This window comes from Toxotes jaculatrix, chromosome 8 (genome assembly GCF_017976425.1).
Source record: "Toxotes jaculatrix isolate fToxJac2 chromosome 8, fToxJac2.pri, whole genome shotgun sequence".
Taxonomy (NCBI): Eukaryota; Metazoa; Chordata; class Actinopteri; family Toxotidae; genus Toxotes; species Toxotes jaculatrix.
Window position 1 is genome coordinate 9,472,717 of NC_054401.1, and position 14,788 is coordinate 9,487,504.

The 14,788-nt window shown below is 45.3% G+C and overlaps 2 protein-coding genes across 2 annotated transcripts; both read left to right on the plus strand.

The window, feature by feature from the left end:
• The first annotated feature begins 940 nt into the window (after nucleotides 1–940).
• si:ch211-154o6.3 (uncharacterized protein LOC563854 homolog) lies at nucleotides 941–8,159 on the plus strand. The gene is made up of 13 exons (XM_041044224.1): nucleotides 941–1,233; nucleotides 2,906–3,024; nucleotides 3,459–3,700; nucleotides 4,042–4,165; nucleotides 4,444–4,565; nucleotides 5,076–5,162; nucleotides 5,345–5,434; nucleotides 5,827–5,915; nucleotides 6,558–6,780; nucleotides 6,917–7,039; nucleotides 7,187–7,352; nucleotides 7,563–7,651; nucleotides 7,802–8,159. The coding sequence occupies exons 1-13, from the start codon at nucleotides 1,144–1,146 to the stop codon at nucleotides 7,900–7,902; spliced, it is 1,665 nt and encodes a 554-aa protein (XP_040900158.1). The 5' UTR covers nucleotides 941–1,143; the 3' UTR covers nucleotides 7,903–8,159.
• Nucleotides 8,160–9,281: 1,122 nt separating this feature from the next.
• On the plus strand, nucleotides 9,282–13,696 carry LOC121185556 (PILR alpha associated neural protein). The gene is made up of 4 exons (XM_041043776.1): nucleotides 9,282–9,292; nucleotides 9,491–9,903; nucleotides 10,302–10,380; nucleotides 13,546–13,696. Exons 1-4 carry the CDS (start codon nucleotides 9,282–9,284, stop codon nucleotides 13,694–13,696), a joined length of 654 nt encoding a protein of 217 aa, XP_040899710.1.
• The last annotated feature ends 1,092 nt before the right edge of the window (nucleotides 13,697–14,788 follow it).

Consider the following 14,788-nt stretch of genomic DNA (forward strand, 5'->3'; position numbering starts at 1 on the left):
TTGTCTGTACAGAAGCGGTAAAAACACGAATCTGTATTGATATATATATATATTTTTTTGCTTGTTCGTGTTTAGGATTTTAGCTTCAAGTTGTGAGGGGAGAAAGCCAGTAATGGTGCCTTCACTTGCTGTCGAAAATAACAGAATCCAGTAAGTGTCAGTGACACTGGAAACGTTTGATGAATGGTATGGTAACTAAGGAAGCCCAGTGTTCAGTTGTAAAATACTATGTAAGCCCCTATATATTATAGATAATATATTTAGACAAAACTGAAAGATTGGAAAAATTGAAAGTAACAATCTCCTTTGTCGATTAGTGTCTCTTTGGTTAAGTTCTTTCCACTTTCTTTTTGAATTTTTTTGTTTACAATAGGACCTATATAACTAGGAGTAATCGATTATCAAAATTGTTTTTGACACAATTTTATATATAAACTTATATAATCATAACATTGTGAAATAATTCAAGACAAATTTCAAACGCAGCTCATTATTGTGAAATACCATTTCACCCTTATCTTTGGAGTTAGCCTAGGTTGGTAATATCTATTAGGTGAAAGCAGGTCAACCAAAGAGTGTTCCTATGAACGACTTTCCTGTGACACCTCTCGTCCTCTTGACATTGTTGCTGTGGTACAAAGCAGCACTTACGAATAAAATGTATGACTTGGAAGCTCAAAAATACAAGCTGAGAGAGGAGCAATTGAAGGCAGCACTGCTCTACGGTTTCTGCCCTCCAGTGGTCAGAGTCACTTTTAGGTCCTGGTCTGTGAATAAACCGAATTAAAAGTTTAATTCTCAAAGACACAGCCATGTCCTTGTAAATAAATGGACGTGAAACGACACAACATGCACATCTATACTTATTATTAACAGTTTTAAATGCAATACCTCGAAGGTACACGTGATGGCGCTGTAAGGACAGTTATGTATGTGTAAAGTATCGTCAACATCCGGCGACACGTCTTCCAGTACACCGTCGAGCTGTGTGATTCATTCTTACACACACACACATAAATTTTATTTATTAAAAAACAAGATTTCTGATTAAAAAGCTATGTTGTTGTGTGTTTGACGCTTTCCGGCAACTCGAGAGTCAGTCAGATAGTTTAAGGTGTAATTAACCTGCGGCGCTTTAGACAAATGGGGGAGGTGAGGAAGCTGCAGAAGAAGTTGAGACAGATTGAGAATCTGGAAATAAAAATCAGTCTAACCCCAGAGGAGAGATTCAAGGTACAGAAACGCTTCATCTGCCTTTTTATTTTGTGATGTGATCTCTGTGAATTTGGCAAATCCTGAATAGATTTCCCACTGGTTTCCAACAGCTTATGGTGCTGAAATCTTGTAAATTCGTAAAATAAGGCTTCTTGAACTTGCAATAACGGTGTTGTTATCATAAATAAGCAAACATGTGATTAACATGAATTAATAATAGTGGTGGAGGGAATAATTTCACAGTTTTTGCCCCAAGAATTCAGAAGATCAGAGGCTCACACTTTGAGCAAAGTGCATCACAAAATATAATCATCAGGAACTTCAGAAGAGCCTGAGTTTGTTAAAGGGCAGGATCTGATTCTTATAAGTTATGGCCATGCCCTACAACGTTTTCTCTTTTCTTTACCGAACAGCCCCTGCATCCCTAATTGGAAACAGGAAAATAAATGTATTCAGTGGTGTCCCACACATCTACAGCTGAGGGTCATTAGGTAGTGAGGGTTTCCGGTGTAGTATGTAATTTCTGTGAATAAGTTGCATTTCATTTGTCTGAATATATAGTACACCATGAAATATCCCACAACTAACCAGAAAATGGTTTAAAACAAAACAATTGAACTTTATTTACAATGCATTATCGCCTTATTATCGTGTCCGGAGAAAGTTCATGGATTTAGACTTACCACATTGGTACTTCTATAATAATAACAAATAGTGGTGGAACATTCTATAACTACGTGTATTTACTGTCAAGAAGTGTTAAGTACAATTTTGTGCTACTTGTACTTAACTTGAATATTTCCACTATATGCCACTTTTTTTTTTGAGGGAAACATTGCACTTATTTCTCTACTACCTTTACTTGACAGTTACAGTTACTTGTGCTTTTTCAGATTTAGATTTTACATAGAAAACATGTTACAGATTCATAAGTAATGACGCATTAGTATGGAGGAAATTAATTCACTGAACCAACAGTTATTTATAATTAACTGAAAGACATTTTGCTGACAATACTTCAATAAAATACTTCTGTACTTTTATACTTTTACATTGAGGTATTGTTACTCTTACTTCAGTACAAATAGCTTAATTCTTCTGCCACCACTGCTCACAAAGTAAAAATCAAAGCCATGAGATATCCTGGCTTTTAGTTTCCAGTATGGGCGAATCCCTTCGAATACTACATTTCCCGTAATACAACTCAGTAGTGTCTTTTTTTAGACCCTCCCTGCCTGGTAAATGTCCCTATCTTATCAAACACCACAGCCCCTGTTTCTGTTTAAAATTTGTAGCCTCTAAGCCCAAGCCGAGATAACACTGAGGATACAATCAGGGTTATTTTCTCAGATTAAAAAAAAAAAAAACTCCACCAGAAATACAAATGACTTTATACAGTTGTTTCAAGAGGCTGAGTGGTACTTGACAAGTAAACTGAGTAAAAAACAACTGTGTACAATTGGTGGAGTTCTCCTTTAACTCAGGAAACATCTGCTTGATATCAAGCTGACATGCCTAATTCACTCATTCATGCATATTTCATAACTCACAATCAGTCAGGAGTGCGGTGTATGTCGCCAGTTGCAGTCTAATAAATCAAGACAGGCTGAGTATGTTGGTTGTGCATATAAACAACTTGTGGATTTAGTAGCTTGGTTTACAACCAATCTCGTGCCTTCCTCCCTCTCAGATCTCCAGGAAGGCGGAGCTGCGTTCCAGATTGGCTGAGCTTCAGCTGCAGCTTTCTGGCCCGCAGCAAACTCTGGGGATTGTGGGAGACGGAAAAAAGGAGAAGATGAAAAGACAAGTGTAAGGAAGTGAGGGAGAGGTACCAGCAAGGGGGGGTGGGAGTGGGGGGCAGCAGATGGAGAGAAACATAATTCTTCAAAAGCAACAACATTCACTTTGAAGCCTTTGATCTTTTTGTATGTCTATCCAAACACACTGGAGGTCAAATACTGTCATGCTTTAACAAAATGGAAACTTTCTACTGTTCATAATGTGTCATGTAAACATCACTCAGGGATGTCATCCCCCCTATTAAAGCTCCTCGAGGCATTTTTCTGAAATCAGCAAGTGTGTGTGACTGAATGAAACACACTAATACACAGACTAGGAGCCCATTAAGAAGTACTGTTATTGTTAGTATGGGACTCTACAGGTATGCTCGCTGTCACAGAGGAGGCTGTGTGCAGTTTACATCTTGATTATTCATTCAGCTCTTGCTTTCGGCACTGGCACAGGGAGGATGCTCCTGGGGCCCTTCCATCACAAACGCCTCCAGCCTCCAAGATCCTTAAGGGAGAAGAGGAGTCCAAAGCTCAAGCAACGCCAGCTCCGGCTGCCAGGCAGAGGGACACAGGAGGGGAAGCAGAGATAGGCAGGCAGCAGGAAAGGACAGAGCCCGCCAAGGTGTCAGATCACCGCAGAGACGTGTCAGGAGGCTGTCCAGACTTTGACAAGGAGCAGCAACTGCGACAGGAAGGTGGGATAATTAAGAAAAGTGGCTGGATGAGATTGTTATTACAGTTTATCACAGGCAGTAAAAAGTACAATGCAATGCCTTAATTTGCGATTAACATCTAAAATCAGATTGTACATTTATGCCCGGAGGAGTCCCTAAAAGCCCGTGTGGCTGCCAGTATGAAAAACCAACAGGCTGCATTTGCTTCCCTGAAGACAGGGCCTGTGTTTTGCATCCTTGGAGCTAAATTAGCTTCACACTTTGCAGTGGCAGACTAATCCATATTGAAGAACTGTGTAGATTAACAGGCCGGGGTACTGATGAGTCAACATTACTAACTGCACAAATCATTTCTTTTACAGAAGCTGAATTTACATCCCTCAAAGCGTCATGGGAGAAGGCGAAGTTTCGCTTGAGGCTGTTGGAGGGTCACAATGACATAGTCACCTGTGTGGTTGCCGTTGACAACCTGGTGGTTTCGGGAAGGTAAAGCAGCAAAGAAGACCTGATTTGCATAATGGATGTGCAAAGTGAACATTTCACCTAATTTATCACTTAATATGCTCCCGCTCTTTCCCTCGCTGCCTGACATGTATTTGTTTTTCTTCCCCCGCCCCGAACGCTCGGCTCAATTCTCTTGCGGTTTATGTCGAACGCCTTTTAACTTTGCTTGTTTTCGCCGCCTTCTCCCCTCACTCTCTCTGACTATTCTTCCTTCTTCCTGTGTCCTCTCTTTCTCACTCTGTCCATCTTTCTCCACCAAGCCGAGATACGACGGTGAAGGTGTGGCACGTTCCCACAGCAACGGAGCACAAGAACCTGGGGGGTCACACTGGTGGGGTTACCTGTCTGTCTGCACCTCCCCCTGAGTACTGCAAGAGGCTGGGTGAGGACACACGCACACACATCCTCACATGTGTGCCGGGTACAGCTGAGTAATGCCTGTGTCCTGCAGTCTGGTAATTATAGGAGCAGTTCATCAGATCAACCCCAGCGAGAGATAACCTCACTAGACACTTTAGAGAGTTCACTGTCTGTCTGAAGCAGGCAGCCTTCCATCACTTGAACTCCCTGGCTCTCCTCCTACACTCCCCTCACACCTGATTCCCCAACTTGAAACTGCAAGTGCTGCAAACGATGTGGCCCAATCAAACTATATTCACACTGTGCTAATTATTTGATCCCTTTTTTTTAATGTGTCTTTCTTGCAAGCTGTCTTTTTTTCATTTTGTGCATCATCACTTATTTACAGGTTCCTCCAGCTTAATCTTTTTGTCCTCATCTCTCTCTCTCTCTCTCTCTCTCTCTCTCTCTCTTTCTTTCTGATCCCTCTTCCTTCCTCCCCCTCCTCCTCTGTCCCCTCCTGCTCTTTTGTCTGTGTTTGCCCTCTCGTCAGCCTGGTCCCTGTCTTTGTCCGACAAGGAGAGGTTTATTTTGAGTGGCTCGGCAGACTGCTATGTGAAGATCTGGGCCCTGAGCATTGGTATGCTTAACCACACAAATATGCACACACGGATATTTAAATATATCTATTAAAGTAGACAGCATCTTAGGGCTCTGTCTGGGAAACTTGTGAGTGTGTGCGTGCTTCGTAATCAATGTATGCCTGGCTGACTGGTGGTCTGTGTCCTGTCAATTAAATTACTATTTTCCCTTTACCTCCAGGGCAGTGTGTTAAGTCTATCTACACCTTCAATGCTGTGACTGCTTTCTGCTTTGTGCCAGAGGAAGACGGCTACATCATCACTGGCTCAGGTGTGTTTTTGTGTGCATGTGCAAAAACTAAGAGCCAGTGACACAGTGGACAGAATAATTGGAGTTAGAAGTTGTTGTATCACATCGTATTTGTCACCTGATACCTATTTCTGTACAGGCATGCAGACATTTCCATACATACTTGTATGAATGCATTATTTTATATCAGTGTGTGTATGTCTCATATACCTGTTAATATGTAGGCAGAGTCTGACACAGTGGCATGATCTTCCAGTGAGTTAGTCAGTGTAGCAGAGGGCTATCAGGGTGAATCAGAGAGATGGAGGCTCACAGTTTAGGCAGTCAGGCTCAGGTGGGTCGACCGTGACCAACAGTAATGACTGCCAGCCGCCTGTCAGCACATGTTAACCTCACACTCTGTCACCCTGCAGACGGGGGGAAAGTTCAAGCCTGGAGCTGGCACACTTTCGAAAACTGCCAGTCAATCAACGCTCATCAGGAAGCAGTCACCTCCATCCAGGTGGGTGGGTCACTCACCTGCTGGCCATGACACACTGTCCACCCTCAGGATGCTCAGGCTGTTTTCATTTTCAGCCTGTTTTTAAGAATGCAGTGGCTGACACAAAAACACGGCAGTGTTTTTCTCTCTGCAAAAGCTGTCTAAAGTAGCTTCAGAAGTCTTGATTATTAATTTGTGAAAAAGGAAATCAGACAGCTATATTTCTACACTCTTCTCCTCACACAAGCTTTCCTTGTTTATTGCTTTCAAATGGAAATCAAAGATATTTGCTGAGATGTAAGCTCGGCCAATTTTAGAGAGCATACTGTACATATTTTGAGCAAAAAGGCTTTTTATGAATATTGAAATCCACAGCTGCATATTCACATTTTTTCAATTTGCAGTCATCAAAATGTGCCTAAAGCATTAAAGCGTAGCGCATCATTGTCATCCTCTTTGTTGTTTATCATGCAAAGCACACAATCCATTTATAACCAACAGCCACACAGAAACGTACATTCTGAAACTGTTCATACATTTCTTTTTCATTTACACAAACACACTGTACACTCTCCCCTTTCTCTATCTATCCCTCTCACACACACACACATTGAGTAAAGACTCAGATCACCATGACAACCGTGTCTCCTGTGCCCTCCACAGTCTCAGGGTCCGCTGGTGTTCAGCGGCTCAGCTGAGGGAGGGGTGTCTGTGTGGGAGAACCGGTGTTCGAATCGAGACCCCCTGAGGCTGCTGCACCACTGGAGCGGCCAGGTGACAGGCTGCGGGAAGGGGCCAGGTGGGCGTTTGACCCTCAGCCCAAGGGGAGACAGAGTGTTCCTGGCTTACGGTCAAGCCTGGCTCAAGATCCTGCACTGGAGGACAGGTGAGCTCTGGACTGGGATGGGCAGAATCTATTTGTGTGTGCGTTAGACAGGGAGAAAAAAAAAGTCTGAAAAGGGAAAGTAGATGCAGGGACATATGCATAATCCCACTACCTAACATCTGTCCAATTATCACAGGAACGACATCCAGACTGACCAATCACAGCAGCATCACTGGGGTAACAGATTGTGTCCACCAGACAGGAGGCCTCCTAATTGGCTCCTGCTATGATCTGGCGAATGGAGAGAGCATGCTAAATTGTGAGTCAACCATGTGCAACCAGAAGTTACTCACTCCACTCTGAGAGTGTGACAGCACAATAAGGACTTAAGACAAAATCGAAACCACTTTGTTTCCCTCTGTTGACCTCCATTCCCATCATCTCCCACTCCCTCTCCTGCCTCCAGTGTTCTCTCTGCCTCAGTGTCAGTACCTGGTCTCTCTGACCTGGCCTGATGCTCCCAGAATCCTCTGCTTTGCAGCTTGGACCACAGGGAGCGGAGACCACCGGTGGGTCACTGGAGGTCATGATCTCATCGTATGGGAGCAGCTCCCCAGCTCCGGGAAGCAGAGGTGGGCACAACACCTGTAAACACTAGTCAGAGAAAGAGATTTTAGTATAAACTGCTCAATTATATTCTGTATATATTCCGTGAATATTCATTGTTTCTTCTGAGGTCAACTGCTTTGCTAATCCTGCAGGTTTACTGGCATTTAACTGAGTCTGACACACACCTCTATTGATAATAGGTGTTTAATTAATTGTGGGTGTAAATGTTACAGGGGTGACGTCACGGCAAAGAGAGACAGTCGATTGGACTCCTGCTCACTGGAATCAGAGGGGGACACAGAAGATGATGAGAAGACTGATGGTACAGACACATACACACACTGCAATTTCACACATCTTCAGGTCTTCATTGACTCACACGCTTAATGACTAACCATGGAATCACAGATTACACTGTCGCGTTAATTTTAGATGTTGAGACGAATCTGTCTGACCTGCTTGTCAAATTTAGATAACGAGGATGATGATGACAATGGTGAAGGAAGAGACAGCAGGTCTGACGGCGCAGAGGACGGAGGGTCCGGCTCGTGGTTGCGCTGCGTTCTCCAATGAGTGCTGGTTTCTCACGCTGAGGACACCACGGCCTGCAGCCATGAAGAGGAAATGAGAGGGAGGGAGCGTAGTGACAGCGAAGGAGGGTGCAGGGGAGTGAAGTGTGACAGACGGAGTGTCAGTGTCGGAGGGGGAGCGCATGGATGGAAAAAGTGTGTGTGTGCGTGCGTATGTGTGAGTGATAGGCAGATTGTTTTCTATGTAAATATTATTTCCATATACAATAAAGCTGTCACAGTGTGACTCTCACCTCCGAATTTGCATCTCTCGTTGTCTTTTTTTATTTCAATCTGACCCTGTCTCTTCTTGAAACACCAGTTCGTCGCCCCGCTTTGCCGGTGCAACCTGTGTAAATGAATGTAAATTAAATTTTATTCCATCTTTATTCCCCTCGCTTCCTTCCTTCCTTCCTTCCTCTTTGCTGTATTTTTGTCTCTTTCTCTCTGGGGTGTCCTTGCTGTTTTTGTAAACATAATTGAAGAGTTTTTTTTTTTTTTTTTTAGCCTTCCGCCTCTGAAATGAGCTTATTAATGTCGTCCTCAGTATCATTTCTGTTTGCCTCGACAAATTCAATTCTTTTCCTCTGCGTCCATTTAATTGAACCAGTTTTTAAAAAAAAAAAACACATAATTAGCATTTAAATTTCTTTCCTACAGTCTCTTGCCCTCCCTACATCGCTCTCTCTCCCCTCTCTTACTCTAGCAGACTCTACATGTCTCAGTCGCTAAGGCAACCGATGCTTTTTTTCTCACTTGCTCTCCGTATCTCCCCCTTTCTCTCTGTCTCCCTCTCTCATTCCCTCTCTCCACTGCCAGAGGTAGGCATGATAACTGATATGTGTCGGAGTGCGTGTGTGTCTGTGTCTGTCTCCCGGTGTTGCTCGTGTGTCTCTAAGTGACATTTCTGTGGCATTTAGGCGGTAGTTGTAGATAGGAAGTTACCTCTCTCTGCTCAAAGTGCTATATAGAGTATTGGCTCCATGCATGACGTCTCTAATGATGATTAATGTGTTGTGCTCAGGTGTGTGCTCTGTAAGTGTGTGTGAGAGAGCAGAACAGAAAATGAGTGTGTACTTCTGGGTGTTTTTGCATGCAGATGTGGATCTGTACAAACATGTGGTGCATAATTGAGCGTTAAATTTAAAAGCCCGTGGGAGCCTGTGTATGTGTTTTTGAAAAAGGTGACAGAGTTGGCTTTCTGCCAGCACTGTTGCTGGTGTCTATGTTTACATGCTTTTTTGTCTGAGAACATAAAAGAAGGGAAAAAAAGCTGGACCCTCCCCCTTTCTCTCCCCCTCTCCATCCCTCTCTTGCCCCTCTGTCTTGTCTTACAGAGAGAGATGATCGGAGGAGCGGAGTCCCAGTGAACAGAGCGAAGCGATGGAGAGATGGTAAGATGGATAGTTTCAGATGTGAATGAGGGCTGTATGGGGTGCAGATGCATAAAATGTCATTCTGAGTGATGGCCGGCATGGGAATCAGTGTCTGAGCTGTTGAGGTCGAGCAGGGCGCCTGTGGACAGTACTTGTTCTCTGATAACTTCTTTGTCACTCCACCACCTCTCATTCTGTCCTCCACCTCTCTTCCAGTTCCATCTCTCCTGTCGCACGACTGACTGCCCTCGTCTCTCTCCTCCTGGTTGCTCTGGTGACACAACCCTCCACCTGTAACCGTGACGACACCGAGGGCGAGGAGCAGGTGGACGCCCTGTCGGTCCAGCTGTCTGTCACGGCCCAGGTTACACCCACCCCTCTGTGGGCAGTGGTCTGGGGTCCCACACAGCCGCTGGAGGATGAGACCTACCACTTATTCTCCAGCCAGGAAACTGACCCCTTGCATCAGCACGGGAACCAGCAGGAGGCCAGCACCACCACCACATCTGAGGACTGGCCTTATCCTGACGCAAGCATCCAGCCCCAAGACCAGACACTGCTGGAGTCCAGGGAGCAGGAGGGAGTGGAGGATGGAGGGACGGAGGCGGAGGAGACAGAGCCTGAGGAAGGTGGGCATCAGGAGATGCACATGAAGGATTTCTAAATAAAGGTGGCCATGAGCTGCAGTTCATGTGAACACACACACATGCCAAGGAGTCCTCCAGGGAATTAGCTGTCACCAGGGTGAAGGCTGACACCCTGCTGTGTGCAGCCGGCTGAGTCTGTGGCGGGGAATGCCTAATAAAGTTCTCATCACTCACAGGGAGGAACTGGCCGTCAAACTGCAAGATACAGGGAAGACGTCACCGGACTGGTGTTATAGTTGGAGGCCAGAGTCTTGCACATCCAATTTCATGTTTCAGCTGACTTCATTGATTTCTTCTTTTGTTCTGGATACAATTATAAATGGTCACGGTCTGAGATTAGTAACTGCATGAGTATGTGTGTGTGTATGTGTGTGTTACAGTGGACCCTCAGTTCTACGTCACCGTGACCATCTCCTCGCTGCTCATCCTGACGGCAGTCGTCATTATAGCCAAACTCTGGTAGGAACCACATCTCTCCTCCAAAATCTTGTATCTGTGTGTATGGTCACATAAACATAAAGTGGGCATCACTGAATAAGAATGAATGATCAGCAAACGTCCCCTGTGTGAGCTGGACACCTGTCCCACTGCAGGAGGGCAATGCTGATTCTCCTAGTTAAAATACCTCAGGTTTTTTAAATTAGGAACACTCTCTGTTTATGTGCATTCAAAAGTTTGAATGCACATACACAGCGAGGTGCAGACCGGTGTGAGATGCTTCCCCTAATATGACAGCATGTCATATTTCTAAACTGGACACTTCAAGACTAATGGGGTTAAATTAGGTGCTTGATCTGAAACCATTTTGTTGACCTGAATTATATTTGTTCTGAAAAAATGTATTTATTTATTTATTTTTTTGTATTGAGGTCAATTTTAGAATGACTTAGAAGAGGGGTTCCCAACCTGGGTGTCACAAGATAAACCTGAGGGGACATAAGATGATTAATAAAATAGGAAAGAAAAAAAAAACATACTTCTGCTGCACAAATTAGTTTTTTTCAGCCTTTAGTTTAATCTTGGCCTTTTTCTTGTTAATGACTAGATCTTTGAACCTACTCAGACCTCTAAAAAAGACAAAATGAGAGGGACTAATCCTGCAGGTATTATTCATGGGCATGTTTAGAGTTGTTGTGGGTAAACACAGCTTAGTTTTAACTGGTCAATAACTACTGACAGAGAGATGAATCGAGTTACATACATACATAAATGTTAACATAGTTGCAAGATGAGACCTTAGTGGTTGCAAATGTGTTTGCATGTGCATGTTGGTCTGTCTATCTTGTCAGTGTGTCTGTTACTTATGATTAAGCAATGGGTCGACAGTGCATACCCCCCCCCCCCCCCCCCCCCCCCTCAGATTGCTTACTAATGACTTTATTAACAACAGTTGCGTTCCTGAAAGTCATAGTTGGCACAGATGTGTCATTTAGTGCCATTAAAGTTGCAATGATTAAACATTCACTCCAACCATTAGGATGAGGGGGAGGGGGCACATAAACAGATCTGTTAGGTCACAGGATTGGGCAATAACATGGTGTCACTGGTATCAATGTGCTTTAAACAAACGGGCCTGGTAGGAACTGTTTGCTGCACACATGGCCATTAGCTGGAAATGGGGAGTCATCTCTGTGATGTAGTGGAGCACTTCCACGCTTTGCTGATCAAACCAATAACACCTAGTTTATTTGACCACTGGGATCGCTCTCCTCTTCCCGCATCTCGCACTCTGCGTCCTCATTTCTTTTTTCTTTCTTTTCGTCTCCTTGTCTTTCTCACTAATTTATACTTTTACTCCCCTCTTCCTTACTGTAATTCTCTTATCTGCTCATCTTACCCACATTTCTCTTGTATCACAATTTGCCATTTCATTGCATGAATCCGTATAATTTGTTCTCCCTCATATTCTTTTTTTTTTTCCATACTCTCTCTTAATCTCAATTTTGCTCCCACACTCCTACATTACCTCCCCTCTCTTTCTCTCTGAACCCTCCCTTCCTCCTTCCTTCCTTCCTTCCTTCCACTTAGGCCTCCTTCCCCTTTGCCTCCCTGGGATTTTTTTTCTCCCCCTTTCTCTGAATACCCGTGTCCCCACTCTTCCTTCAGGTTCTTCACTTACCTCCGGTTATCGTTATTGCCTTGGTCTAACACAGCCTGTCTTTGCACAGCCGGTACTCGTCTTATCTCCCTCACCAGTCTCCTATCTCTCCCAGCACCGCCAGTCCGGCAGCAGATCCACAGATAATCCTCCAGCTTGCTGTGAGCTGATACACGATAAGCCCCCTTTTCTCTCTGTTCCTGAGCCTGGCCTTCGCTGTTATTTCGATAACTTACTTTACCGGCTCCCGCCGTGGAGGAAAAACCCACGCAACCGGTGGATCCAAAGTGGCATCACAAAAGTGAGAAATGCAGGGACTCAGACCGGAGACATGGCAGCAGCCCCCCCCCCCCCCCCCCCCCCTCTCTCTCTCTCTATAGACTGGCTCGTGCTTCAGTGTCATAAATGTGTAAATAACGCCATGTGTTAGATGGAGAAAGTGCCGCGGAAAGAACGGGAGAGTGGGGGGGTACAGATGGACTGAAATGATAGCCTATAGTGGAAATTGGCCACCGTCCAGTTCATTATGAGTATAGAAGAGCGGCATATGTGCTCAGTGATTTTCCCTGCCCTAAACTCGTCAGTGTGGCTAATGTTATCAAGCGTGACTGTGTTTGTGCGTGCGTGTGCGCCTGTGTGCGCGTAAAGAGAGATGAAGTCAGCCAGCAGAGGACAGGTGTTACAGAGGGAAAGATGAGGGTGTGGGAAGGCTTTTACGGCCGCAAGAACAGCTTTGTTGTGTGTCTAAAGTATTCTTAAGAGCCTGTGAACCCGTGACTCTCGACTGTGCCTTCACCGTAACTCACTCTCCACGCTGAAGTAATGGCACGCCACCTCAGTGATGCATCACCCCCTCTGTCCATTTCTTCGCCTTGTTGCATCGTTTGCACCTCAGCCCTTCGGACTCCCTCCCCCCTTCTCATCCCAGTGGCTGTCTACTTCCCCATTTCTCGCTCTGCCTCCCTCTCCTCTCTGACAGTGTTTTAATGAGTCCGATGAGTGCACTAATTCTCTCGCACAGTGGCAGTGTAATGTGTTCGCTGATGCTAAATAGCTCGGCTGTTCTTGATGCTCTCTGACTGTGTTTCTTGTCTCTCCACCCCCTCTGTCTTTTGTCTCTCTTCTGCTGTTTTTCCGGATCTGTTTCCCCGTATGTCTCCCTTCATTCATTCCAACCTCTCCCTCTATCATGTCCTATCTGTGTCTCCCTCTCTATCCTTATTATACTGTAATCCGTCTCCTTCAAACTCCAACTTTATTTTTCGTCCTTTGATCTCTATTTCTATTCCCGTCCCTCGTCTTCTCCGTCTTTTTTCTTTTCCCATCCTTCATTCTTTTTCCTCTTGTCCACCAACCCCCTTTCCCCTCTTCTTCACTCTCCATCCCTCTCTTTACCCTCTTCCTTTTCCTTCTTTAATACATTATATATTTCTTCCTTCCTCTTTTTCTTCCATCCCCACTCCTCCCTCTCCGCCCCCCCCCCCCCCCCATCTCCATCTATCCGTCTGACAATCCTCCTCTCCCAGTTACGATCGCAGCTGTTCCCAGCATCCGCCCCCGCTTTCCCGTGGCGTGGCACCCCCCCTCTCCCTTGCGCTCCCTCGTTCCCTCGCATCGGAGGACAGCCGGCAGACGTTGCACAGCACCTCCTCCTCCTTCACCGACAGGGAGAGGTAATGAGTCGCCTCACCAGCTCTGCACAGTCTGAGTGTGTGTGTATATAAGTCTGATGTTCATGTGTGAGCCACTGTGGACCTCTGGATTAAAGTTTGCTTCTTTGTATATATGTGTATGTGTGTGTGTGTGTGTGCGTGTGTGTAGCCGCCTTATCACCCCGTTTGCGTGGCATTGTTAGGATGTACATGGAGCATAATTGGACAGCAGTGCTATTCTCTGTGGAGTATTCGGGCCTGGAGTGTTGGTTCTGCCGTAAGATGTATCGGTGTTTTAAACTCTCTTTCCAGATGAGTCATCGTGGGGCCTGTGAAAAGGCGCCCAGCCCCCGTCCATGAAATGATGCTTTTATGCAAGGGTATTTAAAGTTAATCTCAATCAGGATAATTATAGAGCTATACTCCAGTGCTCCCTCTCACCACCCCCTCCTCCCCCAGTAAGCTTTTCCTCCACCTTCCTCCTCTTCCTCCTTCCCTTCCGTCTCTTCCCCCCGCCGTCCTTTCAGTCCCCTGTGATCCAGTTTTCCGTTTGCGTGTGCGCTGGGTTTCCAGCTTCAGGCCTCTCTGCTCCACTTCTCCTCTCTTTTTCTGTCTTTCCTCCCATCATCAGGCCTCCCAAGCTTCCCACAACACTCTCTCCTTCCTTTTTATCTTCTTTCTTTCGCTCTTTCTTTCTCACTCTTCTCTGTCTGTGTTTGTTGCTGTGTCAGGATCCCAGTTGTGAACGTCTGAGGTGACTGTTTGTCCATATGGCAAACATTTCTACGGGGCCTGAGGAGGAACATCAACACGACCAGAGGATGTGCCCGCAGTGCTGTTTTATTTTCTCCAAAACTGTGAAATGAATTCAGGGATCCCGGGTATCCAGCCATCACTAAACACCTTGGCTTCCCTGAGGTCTAAAAAAAAAACTCAAACCCATCCTCCCACTGCTCCCTCCTTCTTTCCTTCCTTCCTTCCTTCTTTGCTCCCTTCCTTCCTCTGTGCTGGGTGTAAATTTCTTTTATGTGGCTCTGCGTCACTGTAACCTGCTCCCTGTTTTCCGTCCTCTGTATGGCCCCGAGCTCTGCGAAGCTATCCAACCGTTCTGCACTTC